Below are 22,681 nucleotides of genomic sequence, written 5' to 3' on the forward strand. Positions count from 1 at the left end.
CACATAAAAGCAGCGACAAAGACAGATCCAGCGCATCATCAAGCGGCCTCGTAGGTGGTCTGTCTCTTCTCTTTCACTCTCCAACACTCCATCTCTGTCTCTTTCATCCTGTCTGCTCCGCTTCCATGTTCAGTGTTACAAAATTGCCTCCAGGATAATGTGGCTGAAGATTAAGCTGCAACTTTCAGAATAAGCAACGTGGGTTTTTCCGACGAATGCTGATGAATAAAACCACTGGCTACTCGCCATATGTCCCATATCTGTTTCGTTTTATTTCTACTGATGCCAAATTTAGCTGATGCTAAACAACATCACTTGTACACTGTGCTGTTCCACAGAACGTACCTTTATTGTTCTCGTCAAAGCCGCTACATCATCAGACCACATCGACTAGCAGGGAATGCTCTGAAGGTAGTTCCAGGCCATTGTGCTTTAGTACCAAGGTTTATGTAACGTCATATTTAAACCTTGGATGAGAACACGAACTGTCCTTCTCTGATGAACAGCTTGTTAACACCAGGCCTATTTGAGTACTCTTACAATGGCGTCCTCAATCCCAGCTGGTAGCGACCGGTGGCTGACACTCACGAGCCTGGCTCTGCTGGAAGTTTTTTCACTGTCACTGTCAACTGTGAAGCACAACTTCCTGTTTTATAAAATGCTGCACAAAAAAAGTGCACATTTTCTGGTTATTGAGGTCCCAAAGCAGTTCAACCAGACACACCCAGCCCTTCAGGTGTGGCAGTGTGACAGGACATGCCCAAAACACCTCATTTAGGAGACATCCTGGTGCCATGCCCGAACCATCAACATCCATTTAGAGCAGTGTTTCCCAACCACTGAGCCGCGGCACATAGGTGTGCCGTGAGAAATGATCAGGTGTGCCGTGGAAGATCCTCTGGTTCCACCTGATTAGTACTCTAAGTGACCGGCGTGAGTATCGGGCAGAACAATTACATTCTCTTCCACTAGAGGGCAGTACAACTAACTGCTCTAATTAAATGGGTTGCCAAGTGCCAATAAAACAGAAGAAGATGAAAAAAGAAATGACATAATTGGCATGCAGTGTGTAAGAGCAATGGATCAATATTTGAAAGTAGTCAGTCTGACCTGGTCCTGGAGAAAACTCCGACCCAGATGAAGGCCCTAGCATTAGTAGTGGTCAGAAGAACGCAAAAGAGGTATACTGGGGACAAACCAAGCCCATTCTGCTATACAGGGTACGCAGGGAAAAATGATCAATATGCTTTTCGTGACATTTTTGTTTAGTGGTGTGCCGTGTGATTTTCCTAATGTGAAATATTTGCCGTGGCCCCAAAAGGTTGGAAAACACTGATTTAGAGCATATGAGACCATAGCCATGCAAACACGTCTAGAGGCTGTATCTAGGTAAAGGCTTTGCTTCGAGCTAAACATCACCATCTACAGTCGGTGAAAATCCAGATCGGTTGCACTGGTAGAAGATAAATGTCTGTAGAGCCCCACAAAAACTGATTTACATCTGACTCTCCTCCTGCTCTTTATTTAACCCTCTAACAGTTTTGCCTCAGTTGGTTTGCTGTCTGCTTGACAGAGAGGACTAATGACAGATTTAGCAAGTTTGCATACGACAAATTACAAACACTGATGCTGACCCAGAAAAAAACAGTGAAAGTGAAAAAGAGAATTAGGAAATGATGAGAAAGCCTTCCATCATTTCATGAGAAATATCCACTGAGGGTTTACTATCTGAACTCGAAGAGGGAAAAAAGAAACTTATTTGAAAGAAAAAGATGCGCATTCTACTGCATCTTCTTCCCTCCCTCCCTCATGCGTGCATGCACACAAGTAATCCAGTCTTTTAGGCGTGCAAATAAAAGATATAAAAGCAGCGAGGGACAGATGGGAAAAGGTTTGCCTAAATTTACAGTCACGTGAAATTCTGTTGAGTTTCTCAATAAGACTGTCAAACCTCCTCATTATGATCTCCTCCAGCAGCACTCACTGCTGAGTAAACACACGTAAAGAAGGAGGTGAAAAAAAGACGAAGGAAAGGTGAGAAATGTGGCAAAATAAGGATTGAATGAACAGTGAAGGAAGAGAGAAGAGCAGACCAGAAAAAGGCAGCAGCTATGAAAGTTTAATAACCTCGCTGTTAGAGAGCTAAAGAGAGAAAGCTAAGAGACAATCGAGGGAAGCAGAGGAGGTAAAGAAGAGATCCAGCGGGGAGGTGAAAGGGTTGAGGAGTTCAACACCTGACAAAGGTTGGAGATGAAGGGGCATAAAAATAAAACACACACCCAGGCAAGCAGAGGCAGGTGCAGAGCAGCAGACACCCTCTCGCTCTGCCAGGCAAATAAAACACACACACTTGCATTTAAAGTGCCGACACGGCAATCGCATCATGGTCGTCGCTTATCTATTATTCAGCAGTAAAGGGGAACAGATAGAGCAGGCGCTAAATTAAGAGCTGTAACAAAGATGCTAAAGGCTGTGGACCTCGTAATCTGGAGTCAGAGAGGGGGGGGGACAAATCCAGCGCTCCTGAGGCAGCAGCAGGATGAAGACTTGGGTTATTTCTCTTTGTGCAGTCTAATAAGAGTAAAGATACATTTTTCAAGAAGCACTACCTAAAGATGTATCTAATAAAAAAAAAGAGCCGATAACATCTCACAGAGGAGGTGTGTCGTTTACTGTGTTACTGCCCATCTCTGCAGGTGCTTCCAGTCATAAAGGACTTTCATCCCAGTTTGTTTGTTTTTGTTCCCACTGACTCCCTCCTTTTCAGTCCAACCACAGATGGAGACAAAGAAGTGGCCGGTGAAATGTTAAATGGTAACATTGAAGCAAATGGTTATCACACCTCCTCTTTGCATATCATCATCCGAGCTTCACTGTCTTGTACCTGCATGAGGGCGTGTCAGACCTCATTTATAAAGCATAAACAAAGTTTGCTTCACCTTAGTCTCAACAGGTACCTGTCTCATCTGCTCTATGCTGCTTCATCATGAAACATAAACAGGTGAACTGTAGAAAAGCTTACTGACTGCCTGTTCCTGCTCCTTCAGCCTGATGCAAGAGTCTGTGATTAGGAAACTTCTATACCGCACTTTATATTTAACACTTCTGAAATGCTCCTGCTGTTTTTGAAGTGGCACTGCTACCTCTGTCCCGTGCATTTCAAGGGTTATTGTGGTGAACAGCTGTGGTATCAACAAGCTAATAAAACAAGCTTATATATTCATATATATGAACACAGACAAAGCAGCGACATAATGGGATGAAAAATGCACTGGTGGCTAAATAGTGGTGTGAAACAATTTTTTTAAAATCAGTTTTTAGAAAAACAATTACATTAAAAACATTAATGATATCAGAGCATTAGTAGCACAGTAATTTGAGGAATACCAGAAGCCGTGTGCTCAACTTAATGAAATGAATAAATTTAACAGGCTGTAATGTAGTCCCAGGTTACAAAAGACCCGAGGTATGCATAAAAGGGGAAATGAGTATGAATTGATTAATGTTTTGTTTTTTCACCTCAGAAGAATTTAAAAAAGAGGACATTTCACGATTTTTTATACAACCTGCATATGTGTAGAACTATTAAAGCACTACAAGCAGTGAGTCAACTGGACTGTGTTTTGCTACAGTGAATCTAAAGGAAGTGTAAGAGAGTCACTGATGTCAATCAGGAAAAAGCAGACAGAAGGAAAGAAAGAGTGAGAACAAAGCCTTTAAGAATTAAAGCTGCTCCTCTCTTGACCCAGAGTCGACACCAAAGCAAGAGGAGATCCATATTTAAACACTCGACACTCACTGCAGTACATTCCCGCTCTGCTCTGCCAGATCCCGTTATCACATGGCATGAATAAAAATGCCACTCAAGCCTACAGCGAGGGCAGCGCACACAAACAAACACGCAAACACTTAGGGTTGCCTCAGCTTACGAAATCCACGTGGATCGTTGCTACGGCGTGCGTGTTCGCAGGCACAGCTTAGCGCTGAAAGCCTGATCAAAGAGACCATTATTGGAGACAATTGGACTGAAGTGCGCTGCTCACAAGCTCGAGGTCTGCCTCTCACCCTCTCTAACCTTTTTTTTTTTTACCTTCCCCAATTTATTCACTCGCTCCTCTCACCTGTTCCTTGCAAACATCTCCACCCACAGCAGTCCAGTTGAAAAGCTGCCCAATGTGGCTTTTCAGCTCCACTTAAACGTGTCCTTTTTTATTAATCAGTGCTCTTCAGCATGCACATTGTGCTTGCATAAAAAACAGAGTGACCAATAGTTGTGCATTCATTTCCAATTTTAGTTCATGCTAAATGGACTGATTCTTATTTAGCGCTCAGTGTGATGGTTTGCACAGGATTTAACATTAAAAGTATATGTAGTTATGTATATCAGTTAGGAACTGATTTCAGTGCAAACTCTGTCAGAAAGAAACAGCATCATTAGTCATTCAGCACCGGGTGCATGAGCAGACGGGGCCATGGGGTAACTTTACTGAACTGTACTTGAGTACATGTAAAGTAAGTCTGTTGGACTTGGACCCATTTTTTTTATTTTTTATTAATGTTGGTGCCTCTACCGCTAATCATCCTTTAGGCAAATATTTGACATTGTATATGTTACTATATATATGTACTATTTATAAATATCAATTCCTGAATATTATAGATGAAGACAATATATTATAGACATAGATGTTATAGAATGATAAATTATTAAAATCATCATCAGCTGAAACACTGATCCACACATTACTAAAGCAATAGTTACGATCCAGTACAGAGTTTTGGTTATGGGCCACATCCAGCCCAGTCTGTGAGCAGACACTCATCACAGTTTGGCTTACAGTTTGTTTCAAGTTTGGAGAAATCACAACACAACTTTGCTGTATTTATTTAGTAGATTTTTGAAGACTTTTATTTATTTTTAAAATGTATGTATGTACGTACATGTGCGCTAATGATGTTAAAACGGACATTTGATGTGAGTCTTACAAAAAGCAACACTGATGCAGAATGTAGAGCTTGTACAATACATGAACTCAAAGTGTTTATTTAGTGAAGTCAGAGGTAAAGCTGTGGGCTTTTGTGGAGAGCAGATTGCTGTGTTCAAGGATCACAATTTGAATTTATGAGACTAAATGTGCAGAGAAATGTGAAGATCTGACTGAGGCAGGCTAGAATATTTGCTGCAAAAGCAACAATGACTTTTTCTCAAGCTTTGCACATCCTGTGATGCATGTGGGCACATTATCAAAGAGTGTTTGGTGGCTTCTGCCACACTAATAAGCTCTGAGAAATAAATCAATACATAAATAAATAAAGGTAAATGAGATGAAGCATTAGATCCTTTATATACTGATTGGCAGGATGGATCACCACGACAATAAAAGTGTGGCATCAATGTACAGATCCATGAGCTGTGAGTTTACCAAAGTAAGGCAGTATTCCTCTGGGGAGACACATGGACACTTTTCTCTGCTCCCTATTATTTTTAAACCTCCGCGTTCTCCTTCCCTGTCATCCCCTTACCTTCCCACCACTTTCCCTGCATGAATTTCCTCTCCTCTCCTCTCCTCTCCTCTCCTCTCCTCTCCTCTCCTCTCCTCTCCTGCAACATTTGCCATCTCTGACAAAGCCTTGAACGGCTGCCAGCGGCCCCAAGAGCCAACTGACTTCCTGCTAAAAATAAGAGCTGAGAAAAATAAGAGCTGAGAGAAAGGAGTGGATCCAGAAAGGGAGGTAAGGAGGATAGAGAAGGGGGAAGAGGAAGAGGGAAAGGAACAAGACAAATAATGGGGGTGAAAAAAGCAAAGATTGATAGGAGAGGAAAAGATGAAAGAGCAGAAAGTTTGGAAGCAGATGGTAACACCTGACCGAAGTTTGTACAGACACTCTTTCCAAATCAATACGCTAAACCTGATCTCCCAGCAAATCTGTTCAGCACACACTAAACAGCAGGAGTTACATTCATCTACAGAACATCCGTGTGACAGAGACAGGGAACAGGAGGGAATGAAAAGGACAGAAAGAATAGGAATAGCCACATTATAAATATTTATATGAGCAGTGGAGAGGAAGGTGGCGGGGTTGCAGGGGAGAAGGAAATAATGGGAGAGCGGAGCAGGAAGGGATGGAGAGAGGAAAGACTGACTTCAGAGGCAGCAGCAGGCGTATTTGGCTCAGTTTATCTTTTCTTTCCCGTCTCTTACGTCGCCTCTCTCACCGCTGGAGTGCAGGCTAGCGGATTTACATCTCGCGCTCCCCGCAGCTCCCGTGTGTGTGAGCGAGGAAGGAGGCGAAGGACAACAAGTTCTCCCCTTATCTCCCTCTACTGTCTGCTTCCCTCCTTCAGAGAGCTTTACACACACAGGCCCCACACACCTGCCATCAGGCACGCACCTTTTCCTGGCGTGATTTTCACCGGGAAAAGGTGTGGATGACGACGATGAAGGCAGCGATAGCAGGAACTGTTCTGCCTTTTCTGTAGATTCGAACACTGAACCTTTTTTTTTTCCGCTGTTGCGGAGGGTACTTCTTCCTGTTTCAACAGATTTCACGTGGCGATGATAAGACTTACACACGCTCCTGAGTCAGTACAGAGATAAGAAGCTTCCAGCAGAGCAAAAGTCAAAGAAAACAAGTCTGAATTCTCTAAAGGCTCCTTGACTTTCTTCTTAACAAAGGGTGTAAGAACATAAGGACGCACGGCAGAAATTTCTTTGCCAACTAAACTTAACTTTCAAGAGTATTCGATTTACATGGCGCTAACAAAGCATAAAAAGTTAATAAATGATAAAGTTAATTATTATTAATAAATAATTTACAAATTATTATTGATAAATAAGTTCTAAGCCGTTAAAAACAACAGGTTTGGGGAACTTAACAGATTAACATCAATGATGGCAGAGCCGCCTTTGAAGGAGCTGGCCTGACATCAGCACCAACCTGAGATTTAGCTCACTGCTCGGACACTTGGGTCCACGGAGGGGAATAAGAGCACCTGTGTTAGGGGATCACTCACTCTGCCATCGGCACTAAACCTCCTGTCCCTGGGATTTTTTCACAACAACTTTTATAGACTTTCATAATACGAATGCTTTAATCGTGATCTGTAAATGATCACTAAGTCATTTGAAACCACTACAAAACAATATGAAACTGTGGCTAAGTGTCCGTTCTGCTGCAGTTTGTATTTGCTGCACCTACAGCAGCAACAGACAAGAAGAAGTTTGAAAAGTTGAGTCAAAAAAACTGTCAGGAACAAAGCACCTACTCCAACAACTCCATTAACAGACAGGAAGGAGAGAAATATAAACAAGTGTCGCTAATTATTGATAAATGTTGTTTATGTATTAATGGAACATGGTACGTCCTTTACAGGCTGCACTAAGAGACTTAAAACAAATTTCAGGCAGCTCAAATTTGTTGTGTATGTGAGGATATTTTTCAGTAATGTTTAATAAAAACAACTTTATAAGATCAGAGGTGTAAAACCTTTGAAAGAAAACATCAACATTATTTGTATTTCTTTTGAAATGGCTGACAGGACTCCACACACAGACAAGCCAGTGTTCTCCTAACATTGGTACCAAGCCTGCAGAAATGGGGAGAGTTGTGTCGGGAATGTGGCATAAAGTCTTTACCAAATCAAACATGCAGATTATCAAGAATGAGATTTCCGTATCAGATCGGTTGGTTAACAACGACCGCCTCTGGTGCCGTTGTTCAACAGGATGCCAGTGGAAACTGTGCTACTGTTGGCCAAAGACAAAGGAAGAGGAACGTGTGTTCTGACGCAGCAAGAGAGAAGGAAAGGCTGGAGTGTGGAGGTGCAAGTAAGGGACTATGACTGGTAAAGGGAGAGAGCTGGCTGATATGATGGAGAGAATGAGCACATATAAGTTTGTGTTGTGAAGGCAAAGAGAGGATCAGACAGGATCATGAATTTGAAGCTGGAGGTTGAAGAGGTGAATGTTGTTGGTGTATATCCCCCACAGGCTGGACGTTAGTTAGAAAAGAAAGAGGAATTCTTTAAAGTGTCCCCAGGAGAGAGAGAGAGTGGTGGGTGGAGCAGACTTGGGTAGGTATGGTGCTGACAAGAAAAATGGAAGATCGTTGGGTTGGCTCTGGAAGTCGAGGAGAGTAAGTAAATAAAGGGAGAGGCAAAGATTACATGTTGGAAGTTGTGGAAGAATGTCTCAGAGAGTACAGGGAGGAGTCGAGAAAGGCTTTGGGTGGTAGGGAAGATTTATCAAGAAGAGCTGAAGTGGTGAGGGAAAGAAGGTGTTTGGTGTATCCTCTGGAAAGACAACAAAGGACAAACCGTAGGCTTGTTCTTATACTTCACCGCAGCACTCAAAGCACTTTATGCAACATGCCTCATTCACACCCATTCATACAAGCACTTCTTTTCTATACCTAAGTGCATTGTCTCTAACATTCAGGCTCTGAACACACCAGAGAGCAGTTCAGTATATCCCGAGGATACTTTAGCATGCAGTCAAGTGGAGCATCCGGGGACTGACCCACTAACCTTCCAATTAATAGAGGACTTGCTCTAAGTCCTGAGCTACAAACACTGAGATTTGGTTGTGGAATTAGGAAGTACCGAGAAGTATCCAAACGAAGAGGGATCAGCAGAAAAAAGCAGTATAGGCAGACCTGACAAGTCACCTGGTAACGTCTAGGAGAGAAGGCAGTAAAGAAGAGATAAAACAATCTTGAAAGATCTTGAAGAGAGTAGGGAAGCCTTAGGAATGGTGAACAAGAGTATTGGTACCAATTTTTTAAAAAAGTGCAGCGCTGTAGTAAATATAGAGCGATAAGACCGATGAGCCATAGAAGTTATGGTAAAGAGTTGTAGAATGTAGGTTAAGGACAGAGCTGACAATCAGGGAGCAGCAGTACGGTTTCATGCTGAGTATGAGCACTACACATGCAATGTTTGCCTTGAGAAGCATAGAAAAGGAGTTTGAGTTTGTCCATGTGGATCTACAGAACACAGACTGTCAGGAGTGTCAGAGAAGGTTCTGCAGGCATTACATCAGGAATCGGAGTCCCTTCTTATTTGCTGACAGATGAGACCAGGCTGGAGTTACCGTGGATGTTTTGAGTCGACATTGTGAGAGTAGGGAGAAAGTGGAGGAGAGTTGGAAGAGGTGGAGGTATGCTCTGAGAGAAGAGGAAGGAAAGTAAGACTGAGGAGGACAGGCGATGCTGCATGGAGTAGAGGTAGTGAAGGTAGATGAGTTTAAATACCTGGGGTCAACAGCCCAAAGCAACAGGCAATGCACAAGTGAAGAAGAGGGTGCAGTGGAGTGGGTGGAGAGGAGTGTCAAGAGTGATTTGTGACAGAAGGATAGCAAGAAGAGTGAAAGGAAAGGGATGGTAGCACAAAGAAAATCGGTGCTGAATCTATGTGAACCCCATGTGTGAAAAGCTGGTGTGCAGTACGAGGGGATGTATTACTGACCCATTGAGATTCGTTAAGTTAAACAGTATCAGTTATTAAGTTGTATCAGGTTGTTGCTGTGTAATAACATTTTGAGTAAAATGTGAAATATTAAAAGTTGATTCAGGTTCCTGTTTTCTGTGCTGTTTGAGAAACTGTGAAAGAAGCAGCCTGGTTTGGCTCAGTGGGTTTGTCGTGATCGAAGGGAACGTTCAACTGTCTGTGCAACCTCTGTAAGAAATGAGAGGAGTGTAACACAAACCAGACTCACTTTGTGCCACATCGCACTATATTGTGGGTTTTGCATGTTTGCCACAAATCACATGTGGGATTCTTTTATATTACAGCGATCAGTTTCCCAAAGCACAGCATACGTTTTTAGTTTAATGGGGTTTTTTCAGTACAGTCTAAAATTGGCTCAAAGACACATGTTCAGCGCATTGAACACTCACTTAACTTTATACTTTTACCAAAGTTTTTGTCTTTGGCTTCCTGTTTTCTTGTGACATGTCCGAGAAACTCTGAGATTTAACAGCCACAAACCCGGTCTGCCAAATACATCGTGTTGTTTCAGAGGTTTTTTATAAGGTGACTCAAATCACTAATCTTTTAATTCAACAAAAAGAAACTCAAATCTATGCAGAAAGGATGCAAACTGCTTTAAAAATGTATGCGGGTAAAATGGTCAGCAATATTAGGGAAGTTTCTGATTTTGAGTTAATGCTCCAAAAACAAGTGGAAGCTGTTTTCAAAAAGAGAGTTTTATGCATCAGCATTAAACTACTCTCTGAGAACTTTTTAGTTCTTCTTGATTAGGATATTATCACAAGGGGGCCCGGTCACAGAAGACAGCTAAACACATAGAAGTGCTAACCTAGCCAGTCGTTGAACTTCTTGACCTCGGAGGGCAGTCCCAGTTCGGTGAAGTCTCCAGCATGGATGAACACATCCCCGTATGGCATCTGGATGGCATCAGTACGGGAGTGTGTGTCCGAGATGCACACAAAGCGTGTGTAGCCCGGTGGCTTTGGAGTGTCGTGAGGCATTGGGTCAACCCTGAGACAAGAAAAGGAACAAAGGACAAGAAAGCAGGGAGTGAGGATGTGAAACGGGGTCACTGCAGCTTTTGGTGTACTTAAACAATACAGCAGACGGGACAACAATGCTATATGTAAAGTCTCTGTGGTAAGAGGCTGACAATGAAAAAAGTTTGAATTAGTATCCAACAGAAAATCATCCCCACAGACTGAGGCAGATGGGGAAACAAGAGACAGCACAAAGGAGGAGGGAGAGGCCACAATAAAAGCTCGGTACCCACAGAAACAGAAAAAGAAATGTGCAGAGATAGAAAAAGAATAAAGCACAAATATAGAAAAGAGCAGAGTCCTGTGGGATTTCCAGTGAGTGTGCAGATCCATGGGGTCTCTGGGGGGGAGAAGGAGAGCTGGTGAATAACCGTGGCCCACTTAAGTGAGCTTTCCTCCAGGTACCTTAACACCCAGCCCTACTTCCTCCTCCTCCACCCATACCACTAGAGACAGAAAAAGATGAGGCGAAGAGGGAAGCAGATACACATGCACATAAGACAACCAGCAAGAAATGAGTCACAAAGTAATAAAATACAAAAGAGGGTTCATAAAAAATATAGCACAACTGATGGGACTCAAATGTAAGAGGATGTAAAGTGACTGAGCTCCACAGGATCTCTTCTTCACATGACTGTTCGAAAGATTCTGTGATTTTATATAATAGCCTAAAGTTGAACTAAAGCTCAAAAATAGACTGAATGACTTAATTGCACAAGCTGCCACAGCTTAGCTAGAAACTGGACACGCAAAATTGAGGTCAGTTATAGTCATGCTATAAATAGCCTGATCTAAGGTAGCTAAAGGGGGTTATTAGAGTGTTAATGTGCTGGTTTGACAACATGCTGGGAGGAGGAACCCTTGAACTGAGCAGTTTCTGTCGTATTGTAGCCCTGATTATAGAAAAATGTCTGGATATGCATCAGAAGTTAGTGAGGGTGATTTTTGCCTGTGCAGCTACGCAGAAACACCCAGGTCGGCAGGCCGCAGCTTTATTGATATATATACTGAAAGACCCGTCATTAAAACTACAAGAGAGGCTGTCAAAGGTTTATGGGAGGAAGAGAGAGAGACAAAACACACACATTACATAAAACTTGAATGAGCATGTCACTGCATGAAATAAGTATTTGATCCCCAAGGAAAATATGATTTGGTACTTGATGGAGAAATCACTAGATTTGTATACATTTCAGGAGGGACTCCAAACTTTCCAAGCCCTTTAGGTTTCTTAGATGTCGCTTTACAACTCAAAGACGCAGCTCCTTCCACAGATTTTCTGTCGGACTGAAGTCTGGAGACCGGCTAGACCAGTAAACCTTAAGAGCCATCCACGACCCACCTTCAGTGTTGTGGCTGAGGGAAGGTTCTCGGCCCCCAAATGCAGTGAAGTCGTCCTGTACCCTAATACATATGTCTACCCCCATGTTTGACTGCAGAGAAGGTGTTTGGGTCATGCTCACTTCTCTTCCTCCAAGCAAGGTGGACCGAGTTGATGCAAAAGAGGAAGATTTTGGTTTGATCTAACCACCCCACCCCCTTTAGTTGCTTCTATAAGTAATATAGTAGAGTTTTAGATGTGGCGTTTCAAATCATTTGTAGCCTTGATTTGCCATTTAATAATGTCAGCTTTTGACATTACTATATAATATTTGATCTGTGTGATCAAAAAGTAACTGCTATTGTCTTTTGAAGCGCCAATGTTAAAAAACAAGAAACCATATCTTGACATTTCTAAGCTACATACTCAAGAGTGCCATTTATTGGTGAGGATGAGGGGTATTTCCCACCTCTGTTCTACATGTCTCTGCTAAGTTATTTTAATTCTGGTCGGGGATATTTAAAATACAAAAATTCTTCCCCATCAGTTTCTTAGTGCTGCATCTTGAAACAGTGGAAACAGCAATCACACCTGAATGGAAACTACCGTTAAATATAAACAAGGGGAGAAAAAGTAATTCAGAGCTTCAGATTTCACAAGAGCCCCACAGAAACATCCTACATATGTTCAAAAACTGATCACTGACAATTCCTTACAAAGGTGAGATCTGAAGCTTCTTATTTACTTGGTTGGAATTGCAGTTACGCAGCTGTCTGCAACATCCTGCAGTTTGATGCTCTTGTTATGAAAGAAGTGTTCGGTGCACGGTTTCTTAGCTTTAGGAGATTACTTCTAACCTGACCGTGATTCACAAGGTAGAACATGTTACAGAGTCTACTCATTTATTGAACAGCTTTAATGATGTAATTTAATACTATAATTAAATGGCACCGCTGGCCAAATATTGAAGTGTAGCGGAAATCCAATTCAGCCATATTAAAACATTCATATTTTTATGTTTTACTGGATCACCTGTGTCTGAAGACAAAATATGAGACTAACACATTGAGCATATTAATTGAACTGTTTATGTGTTTATATTTTGAACATTTTTAGTTGAAGTTCATAATTAATGTTATTCATATAAATAATCAGCAGTACTGACAGAGTGAAATATTTTCACTCCAAATTGCATTACATTTTAGAGAGAAGGATAAAAAGTGAGCTTATTGTAGCATAAGTTCACATATGCATGGTTTGTTTTTCATTAAGTTATAAATGCATATCATCTTTTTTGGATGGTTCAAAGTAGAAAACTAGCCTACAATCTACAAAGAGACAATCTGGAACTATGTTATGAAAGCCTCCCAGTACAGGTCAATGGGATTTCGTCTCGCAGATGACATGACTCTTCTGGCTCCGTGGCTGCTGCCATGTGGATTTTTTGGAGCCAGAAGTGACAATATACTGACTACGTGGTTGAGTGCAACAATCTCAGCCTTGCAAGCTACACTTACTATGCACAGTCACAAAAGCATGCTGATCAATGCTAAGCTACAGACTGATAAAATCCTCAGATTTCACTAACTAAATCTCCTTGGATGGGCTGTAGCGACACAGTGGGTGATATCATGTGTCAGATAATAACAATAATAACTTTGAGCAAGCCACAAGTGGCCATTAGAGGAACTGCAACACCTGCACTGTTTTTGGCATTTCTGCACTGGTTTCCATTCGCAGCCTCGCAGGTTGCTGGTTGATCAGTACTAGCTTAGCATAAACTACAAAGACCCTTTGTGGCAGGAATGACTGACTTCCAGTCATGTTGCAGTTTACGTCTGCGTCTGCACAGATTCACATTACATATAAAGTGAACACTTTGAAGGCTTTTATTTTTTGCAAAATATTGCGTAATGTAAATAATTTATTTAAACTTTAAATATTGAATTTTATTTTACATTTTAAATAAATAAAATTATTACATTATGTAAAATTCCAGTAACTATTTCTTGCATGTTAATTTAGAGCCTGAACTATAAAACAATTGCAAGAAAATTCAAAGATAATTTTTTGCAATTTATTCCTTAAAAATGTATTGTGCAATTTATTTTCAGTTTTTCGAGGGGAAAAAGCAAAATAAATCACTCTGCTGATGTAGAAGTCTCAAGTTGGCATTACAACAAATAGCTGTAGCCATGGCAACAGATGAAGAAGCTTCATAAATGCAAAGAAAGGAATGTTATTAATTTACATGCATCGTTTCAGGAGCACACGAGATGCAAACGGTCAAAAACAGTTTAAAGATGTAGATTAAAAATCAGTGTCAGGTATCTGAGCAACGGCAAACAGTTTGTATTTATTTGACATTAATCATTTCAGAAGTATTAAAGGTGAAACTATTAATTATACATTATCATTATTATTATTAGGGCCCGAGCACCGAGAGTGCGAAGGCCCTATTGTATCTGCTCCGTTTATTATTATTATTATTATTATTATTATTATTATTTTTTACCGAAATGAATTGCCTTTTTGAGGGCTTTAACATGCTCCAAAACTCATGAAATTTTGCACACATGTCAGGTCTGGTGAAAAATTTTGTATTTTAATGGTTTCACATATGAGCACTGGGAAATGGCTCTAGAGCGCCACCTATGCCCTGTTAAATGCAGCCCTACGAACACATCGTTTGAGCTACATGTATGAAATCTGGCACACATGTGTACCATGCCAAGACGAACAAAAAAGTCAGTGGGCCCATTGACGCAAACCCAACAGGAAGTCCGCCATTTGGAAGTGAAGGTGACATTTTGGCTCTAATTTTGCCATTTCCATGCCTTGAACTTTTTCGAACTCCTCCTTGGGATTTGGTCGTATAAGCTTCATATTTGGTCAGTTTCAACTACACACCTGGGCCATGTTAAATTGCGGAGCTTTTGAGTTTTCGCGATACGGTGAAGCCGTGGTGCCACGGCGAATTTCGATGGCTCGCCATGAAAATCTTATTGTCTCTCATTCTGTCATACATGGTCTGACCTGGACCAAAGCGCACAGATATGATAAGGCTCCACCCCTGAATATATTTCAACTGCCATATTTGACATTAGAGACAGCGCCACCTAGTGGGAACAGGAAATGTCATGTTTTACACTTTGGGGTACAGTATTGTGATGGGTGACATCTGCAGCCTCAAATTTCTCCAGGAAAGCCCTAAGGAGTTGGTCTTGGGTTACAGTGAAAACTGTGAGTTTTCGTCAGAGGGTGTGACCCCTGCAGCATGGCGAACTTTGACGTCTCGCCATGAAAAAACAAATTAGTATAACTCAATCAAATCCAGTCTGATCAGTACCAGACTTTACAGGGATAATGTCAGACCCGTCCTGAACAGATTGATGTGCCCATTGTCAGGAACACATAGAGCGCCACCTAGTGGGAAGAGGAAATGTCATGTCTTACATTTTGTTGTACTGATTTTCACAGGTCCGTCGTGGCCACCTCAAAAGCGGTGAATGTCACCATCAGTCCCTCATGATGCTTCAGTGAGAAAATTGTGACTTTAAACTGAACGGCGCACCCTGGTGGCAACGTGGTACACCATGAACAATGAAGTTTCTTTTGAGGGGCTTGGAAAGTTTAAAATGTCGTGAAACTTGGCGTACACCTCTAATGTGATGAAGGCTTTCTTGTTATGTGATCACCTTCCGTGAATAGTGCAAAATGGCTCCATAGCGCCTCCTACAAAATTTCAAAACATCAGCCCCTGCTCTGTGTTTTATGTATGAGTCTGAAACCTGGTGAGCTTATAGGAGATATCAAGATGTACAAAAAAGTCTCTTGAAGCAATATCCCTAATCCTACAGGAAGTCAGCCATTTTAAAATTAATGTGTAATTTTGGCGACATTTTCCCCTCTTTTCAGGCCTCATACTTTGACGAACTCCTCCAAGGGATTTTATCATATTGCCGCGATCCCCAGTGTGTGGAATGTAAAGATCTTTGTGATGTTAAATTGTGAAGCATTTTATGTTCAGGGAAACGGGGTGGTCATGGCGGCACGTGGAGTTTCAATCACTTGCCACAAAGCAGTAATCTGCTGTCACTCAAAAACACAATGTCCAATCTCTCCCAAAGGTCGCAGTTATGATAAGACTCAAGCTCGGAAATGTTTGTTATGCCATTTGTCATTAATGGTTAGAGCGCTACCTAGTGGGACGACTATAATCATGATTGAATGAGATTAAATTTGAGCTGGTGGTTAAATGCATGAATTCCATCAATGTGACATCAGATCGGATGTGCTGGTTGTAGGTGTTGGGCGTGGCTCGACGTGCCGGGGGTGCGAGGGCCCTCATAACGCTGCTTGCAGCTTTAATTAATACTATTATTAGTCTCCTGAAAACCTAACAAACAGAGCTCTGTCCAGACATATACTTTATGTGGCGAATGTGGCAACTGCTGTTGATCAAGAAGTAGCTGCAACACTCAGGACTATAAATCATTATCTCTACATTTCTGTTATACAGTGTGTTAGTGCAATTTAAAAGATAAACAAACAAAGATATCAACAAATGTTTATGAGCTCCAACTCTCAATGACAGCAGGATGCTCCATGATTAGCCAGCAGCTACATTTCCATCTACTCACATGTGAACGTGAGGCGGCTGGAAGCGTCCCTGGTTGATATTGTAGAAGGTGAAAGCCTGAGTGGGGTTGGTGCTGTACTCATCCACCTCCACAGCAGTCCTGTTGCCTCGCTGTGAATGTGACTGAGCCTGCGACTGCTGCCGCCTTGCTGCCATGATCTCTGACAGGGTGAAGGCCATGGTGCTAGGGACCAAAGCAGATGGAGGAGTGCAAAGTTGTAGCTGCTGGTTGTTTTTGCTTTAGGACAGTGGGTGGATTGTCCCCGCCTTATGAGAGGCTGCTGGGAAATGTCCTGACGAGTTCAAACCCTTGGTGCACACACAGTCCCAGTGACCTGAGGAGACAGCATCACGTTCTTCTTCTGCACCTGCAAAGAATGCAAAAGAGCAGAGCTGCAATTTGGCGTATGACGTATTTGTAGGAGTCCAGCAATGTCATGAAAATCATTTTACACTCTGAACCCTTATTTAAATAACTGAGAAAAGAATCATTGCAGTTATTAAATATTTAAACAAAATGTGCCGTGGAACATTAGCACAGCAACAAACAAGTGTTTGCTACCCAAGGATACTATGGAATAATGGCACAATTAGCAGTGACACTACCTCTTTGTGTCTGTGGGGTCCCAAAAAACTCTCCATGACTAAAGCAGGTGGTGGAACAGGAGTTGGACATACTGATTTAGACTAGGTTTAAATCACAGCGGACCATTTAATGGGCACAGTGAACAGTACCTGAGCTCAGCTGGCCGGGCTGCACGGCTACACTGAACTTAAATGGCTCAGAGCGACTGCTGTGTTATACACAATACTGGATACCAACTGCACCTCCTGGCAGGAATAACACTGTCACTAAATACAACCCAGACCTATACTGTGTCTTATGAATATGATTTATTTTATTTTTTAATAGGGTAAAAATAATAACTATTAAAGTAAGATTGCAGTTACCTTAAAGTAGACTAAATCACAGTTACACTATAACCATGGATGATAAAAAGCATAATTCTGAAAGACATGAGGCACGCACAAAGATCACAACAGTGTCTACACGTAAAGGTTTAAGTATATCTGTTAGCTTAGGTTATAAAGAACGAACTGAATTACCCAGTTCAGTGAGAAGCTAAATGACAAACGTGTGTTTGGGCACAAATGTATGTTTTAAATTAAATTAAAAATGCTCTTTAGGTTTTTCTTGTGCTACATTGTTCTTTTCATTCGAGTTTTTCTTTTCAACAATGAAGTGAACTGATCATTTCCTTTCACTGCCCATCCCTGACGTGTGAGACCTCCCTGTGTGTGTCGCCCATTAAAGCTCAGATTTAACTCTGCAGCTCATTTTTCAGAGGCTCTGACGACTGCTGGGAGAGCGCAGAGCCGCTGAGAGGTGCTGAGATGACGGAGATGCTGGAAGACGGAGGTGATAATTTGGGGACAGGCTGCTTTGGCAGAGTCCGTCTGGACTGCCGCACGATGTCGGCGTGCCATCTCGATTCCTCATTCGCTGACGTGACAGATACACACTTCACACCCCGGTTGTTTGTCACGGGCAAATCCCAGCATGGTGGTCGGTGGATGTGTTTCAGGAGTGTGTGCAGCACATGTGCGCATTCGCAGGTTGATGTGTATGAAGGCCTGTGCATGCATATTTTAATGTGCTTCTGTTGTTATAAATGTGACAGTGACAATCCCTCACACTGCTAGTGTCAGACAGGAATGTATTAGCAGATGCTGAGAGTGTAACACACTGGGCTCAGATGCAGCTGTCGAAATCGTGTAGTCGACGACTGAATATACAGTTAACATCAGCCTGTGCTCGCCCTCCGCCCTTATTTTACTCGTTTTTGACTCTAAAGAAAAGGGTTTAATCCATTGCTAAGAAATAATAAATAAATAATATGATCGATTGATTAAGGGATTTAAGCAACCCGTGGTAATCTAGGTGAACTCTTGCAGTTGTGAAAATAACTGCATTTCCTAAATCTTTCCAGAAAGACGGCAACTTATTAAACGGATCAGGATTTATTTCACTGTTAACCACTACATGGTGGAGAGTAAATATTAACACAAGTTGTGATTTATTTGTGAACCAAATCAAATAATCTAACCAAACAGAGGCTGAATGTTATAACGGGAAAGTCACAGGATACAGGCCTGGATTGGATTTCTCTGCCAAAGGTCAACTATGATGCTCTTATACCACGTCACCTCCTCTTAAATCTCTTACGACCTGTCTGATGGGGGCGCTACACCAGCTAATCTGCAGTCAAATACAGCATATTGATTCCACACACTTAAATGTTGCGCTGAGCCCTGAACTGAACAGCAACATAATTCTCCAGCTTGAGCAGATTAACAGGTTACAGCTCTTTAATACAAAGTGTGCATGACTTCCAAGTGAGTCCATGTAAGAATATTACAAGTAAGCAGGTGTCATGTCTGCTTTCTCTGCATTTTCTACACAGGTTGCACCTCAACTAAGCCGAGGGACTACTTCCAGTACTGAAACCTGTCTGTAGTGTGCTACCTGTCAGAAAAAATCACCTTCAATCTCCTGACCTAATTTACCCGATGTTTTCTGTTTTTGCATATGTTATTTGAAAGTTATTCACAGTCGACCTATTGCACTGTTCAGACACGAGGATGTGTTGGGATTGGCTGCTTTTAACCAGCTATTCATTTATTACTTTAACATATTATTACCAGTGTCACTGAATCATATTATGTTAATAAATGCCACCACTATCTCAATATTATCAAAATAATGGATCAACCTTAGCTGCTATTATTTGATGTTGGTGCTATCAGCAGGTCAGTAATCTCTGAAATTTAGGGTGGTTTCTGAATGCTGAAACAAAACTATATCTGACACATTAGCTTAACAAATTCATTTTGCTTTTCATTTAAATATGAAAGTGTGTTAGAAGAAGCATCTGTACCTACACTGTTAATGTTGGCCCACAGTGGTTTCGTACGTGCTCCGTTGAATGCACAATCACAGTAGTTATGGGCATTCACACTGAAATTAAAAGAGTGTGAGGCGCTGAAATGGTGCGCGCCTGCTGGTATCAGTGTGACAAGTAATTGAGCGATGCTATGACAGAGACGGGACTGTACAGCTCTGGAAAGCTATCATAAGGAAAGACAACGTTGTCTTTTACTCAGACAGTTTTCCAATTACAAAGTAATTTACCAGGAAGGTGAGCTTACATGCCCCTATTTGCATTCGGTGGGCCTTCCTAGATGACATGCTCTGCTGCATGAAAACCTCAAAGTTTTTTGTTTAGTTTTTTCTAAACAGGACTTTTGGTTTCATTAAATGAATAAAATGGCTGAGTTTGTTCACACAGCGCTAAATTCAATCTGAGCGCAGGCTTAAACATTTACATGCCAGTGCAGACAGCCGTATTGATTAAAATTAATGTACATCTGTTCCATCAGACATCCGCGAGACTGACAACATGTTGGAGACAACTTCTGTGTGGACAGCCTGTTTGTCTCTGAAAATGTTTCTCATAGAGCCTCGTCCTTTGTTATTTTAAAGTGAGTGTTTTCTTTCTGCCACCGGAAAATCCTCTTTTCTTCTGCTGCATTTTACCAGCTCCCAGCAACATTTAACTTATGTGTGAAAAAGGTGGATGTCTGATCTGATGGAAACATGCTAACATCAACATACAAGCATATCTAAGAAAGCAGGAAAGCAACAAAAGCAGTCTTCACTCCACTGTTGCAATATTGTTCTGTTTTTAGCCTGAACTTGTGTCCCTGTTTTTACGGGTGTACAGAAAACTATCAGTCACTTTAAGAAATAATGGGTGCCGTTTTTTCATGATTTCTAATTGTGTACATTTATGTTCTCCTTTGCTTCATTGTGCTGAATTTAAACAGACCAGCTCCTGTAAATTTCACAGAGATCATATCCGCCACCTCTCTCTGTAATGTCAAATTCAAAATCTTGTTTAAAACATTCCAAAATAAAAGCTGTAAATGAATTTCATGAATTCATTAAAAAATTCTACGTTTAAATTGATTTGCTTATGCGTACTTTACCCCAGGAGCATTACCCCAAAATGTGTCTGTGCTTTAAAGTGTACTGAACTTCATGTGAGTGTAATGCTGTTTTTAGCACACACTGCAGAGAAGAAACTGGTCACACAGCCTAACAAAGGAACTCCTGTATTTTGTAAGATGGGGGGTCAAGAAAGAAGAAGGACTTGTGCACACTCGAGCCCACACAATCTGTTTTACACGTTCACAAGTTTTCACTCACAGACTCTGTCCAGACAGAAAAAAACATTTCCTCCAGCCAAAACTCATTAGCTCATGATTTTTGTGTTCTCTGCAAAAGTGCCTTTAGATCATCTGAGTTATGACAACGTCGTCTGATTAAAAATGAGGGTCAAGACTTCTGGTGACAAGACTAATACTGTCGTGCAGTGAAGATCACAGTTTATAGGAATAATTAAGATGCAAAAAATTGATGAGTTGACTGTGAAAATAGATACAAGTGCTATTTACTATTTTTCTGGCTCAATTTGTTTGTCATTGTTTGAATTTATAACAGAATTACAATGCTTTTATTCTCTCCACTGCATGGGCCCCTAGCCTATTTGGTAATTGGAGAAGAGAAGAGAAGAGAAGAGAAGAGAAGAGAAGAGAAGAGAAGAGAAGAAGAGAAGCCCTGCAGCGCTCACACGGATCCATCAGTGTTCAGTAGTGTAAGTGGAGCGGCTGATAAATGCAGAAACGTCTGATTGATGCGCTCTCCTCATGGGGACATTGTCATATTTAACAGCGACCGTCACATTAGACCGTGTGCCGAGCCTCTCTGCTTATTCGCCCGTTTCCTGCTACGTATGGACACACAGAGAAAATTAAAGTGCATCTGAGTGTGTCGCTGAATTACAGTTATCTGTTTTACGCGTAGCCTGGAGATAGTGTTGGTCTGATTTGGAGTCACGGCTCTGTGAAATTTGGTGACGGCTGAAAGAAATTTCCTATCCAAGGCTGAAAAATAAAAGAGAATAACATCCACAAAGATTTCTGTGCCGATTAACTTCTCTTTTAATGTGGCGTTTTTCACCTTTAATTCGCTCCTGCTCACTTTGTCTCAGCAAAGCGTTTTGCAGGCACAAACTTTAATTAGAAATCAGGTGAAAAGTTCAAAGTGCGTCTGTGATTGTCGCCCTCGTGCGCGTTTTGCAAAGGTGCCCGTGCACTCACACCGAGTAACTGACTTCTAATGAAACTTTTCAGCCGTTTGGTCCACAGGCTGCACCAGCTGTCTCCCTCTCACACGTGGAGCCTGGAAGCTCCGCTATCAGCCTTCTTTTCAGTCTGAACTGCCCTTTGGATGCGGTGCTGTGGTGAAGTATGAACGACCATAAAAGCGTTCCGGTGAGCTCCGCTGGAAAACGCGACATCTGGGGACGTAAATGAACGCCTTTACATATATATATATATATATGGAGGGAAAAAAAGCGAACAGCGAACAGCGAAGCCAGGTGAGAGGAAAGGTTGGCATCAGGGCTGAGATTAACCCGAGAATATGCCGCGGTATGCGGGTTCGGGGCAAATCTCTGCTCCGCTGTCTCATGCATTGTAAACAGAGCTGTAAAATAAAGAGGAGTCTACCTACCAGCTTCAGTCGCAGTGAGGCTGCTCAGTGTTGGATGGTGTGGAGAGAGGAGTGTCTGCGCTGCCACAGAGACGCGCTGGTCAGTTTGAATGCGTACCCCGTGGTGCACCGGCACAGCGTCGTAGGGAGAGCCTCTCTCTCTCTCTGCCTCTCTCTCTCGTCCTCTCAGTCCGGCCCACTGTGTTTCACCGGTGAGGAGGAGCAGAGGAAGGAGGGAGGGAGGACCGAGAGCAGCTGCGTGCGGCACCACTGGGCTCATTCCCGGTCAGAAAACCCGAGGAAGCAGTTCGGTGCAGTTTTACTTATACAGGACCAAACCACAACAACAGTTTCCTTTATATTGTAAAGCAAAGACCCTACAATAATACAATAATATGACCGCTTGTCTACACTGGGACCACACGGGCCGTGTCCATCCACCGTTTGACGGTGAATGTTTCTGTTCAACATGACTATTTCAAAGCTGTTTTATTCACTAAATCAGTTCATGTGCTGAAACAGCAAATGGACATTTCTTTTCTTATTTTTCCCTGCGGCTGTAAAAAGATCA

General features: G+C 41.9%; 1 protein-coding gene across 1 annotated transcript in view; it reads right to left on the reverse strand.

Annotated features, from left to right (window-relative positions):
• The window catches only part of mpped1 (metallophosphoesterase domain containing 1), a 96,753-nt gene extending 74,540 nt beyond the window's left edge, over positions 1-22,213 (reverse strand). Inside the window, exons 1-3 of the mRNA XM_063501195.1 lie at positions 22,132-22,213; positions 16,495-16,861; positions 10,320-10,501 (exon numbers count right to left, since the gene is read on the reverse strand). Coding sequence (XP_063357265.1) covers positions 10,320-10,501; positions 16,495-16,673 — 361 coding nt within the window. The 5' untranslated portion in view covers positions 16,674-16,861; positions 22,132-22,213. The remainder of the gene's footprint in view (positions 1-10,319; positions 10,502-16,494; positions 16,862-22,131) is intronic.
• Between the last annotated feature and the right edge of the window lie 468 nt (positions 22,214-22,681).

This window comes from Pelmatolapia mariae, linkage group LG17 (genome assembly GCF_036321145.2).
Source record: "Pelmatolapia mariae isolate MD_Pm_ZW linkage group LG17, Pm_UMD_F_2, whole genome shotgun sequence".
In the NCBI taxonomy this organism is placed as follows: Eukaryota; Metazoa; Chordata; class Actinopteri; order Cichliformes; family Cichlidae; genus Pelmatolapia; species Pelmatolapia mariae.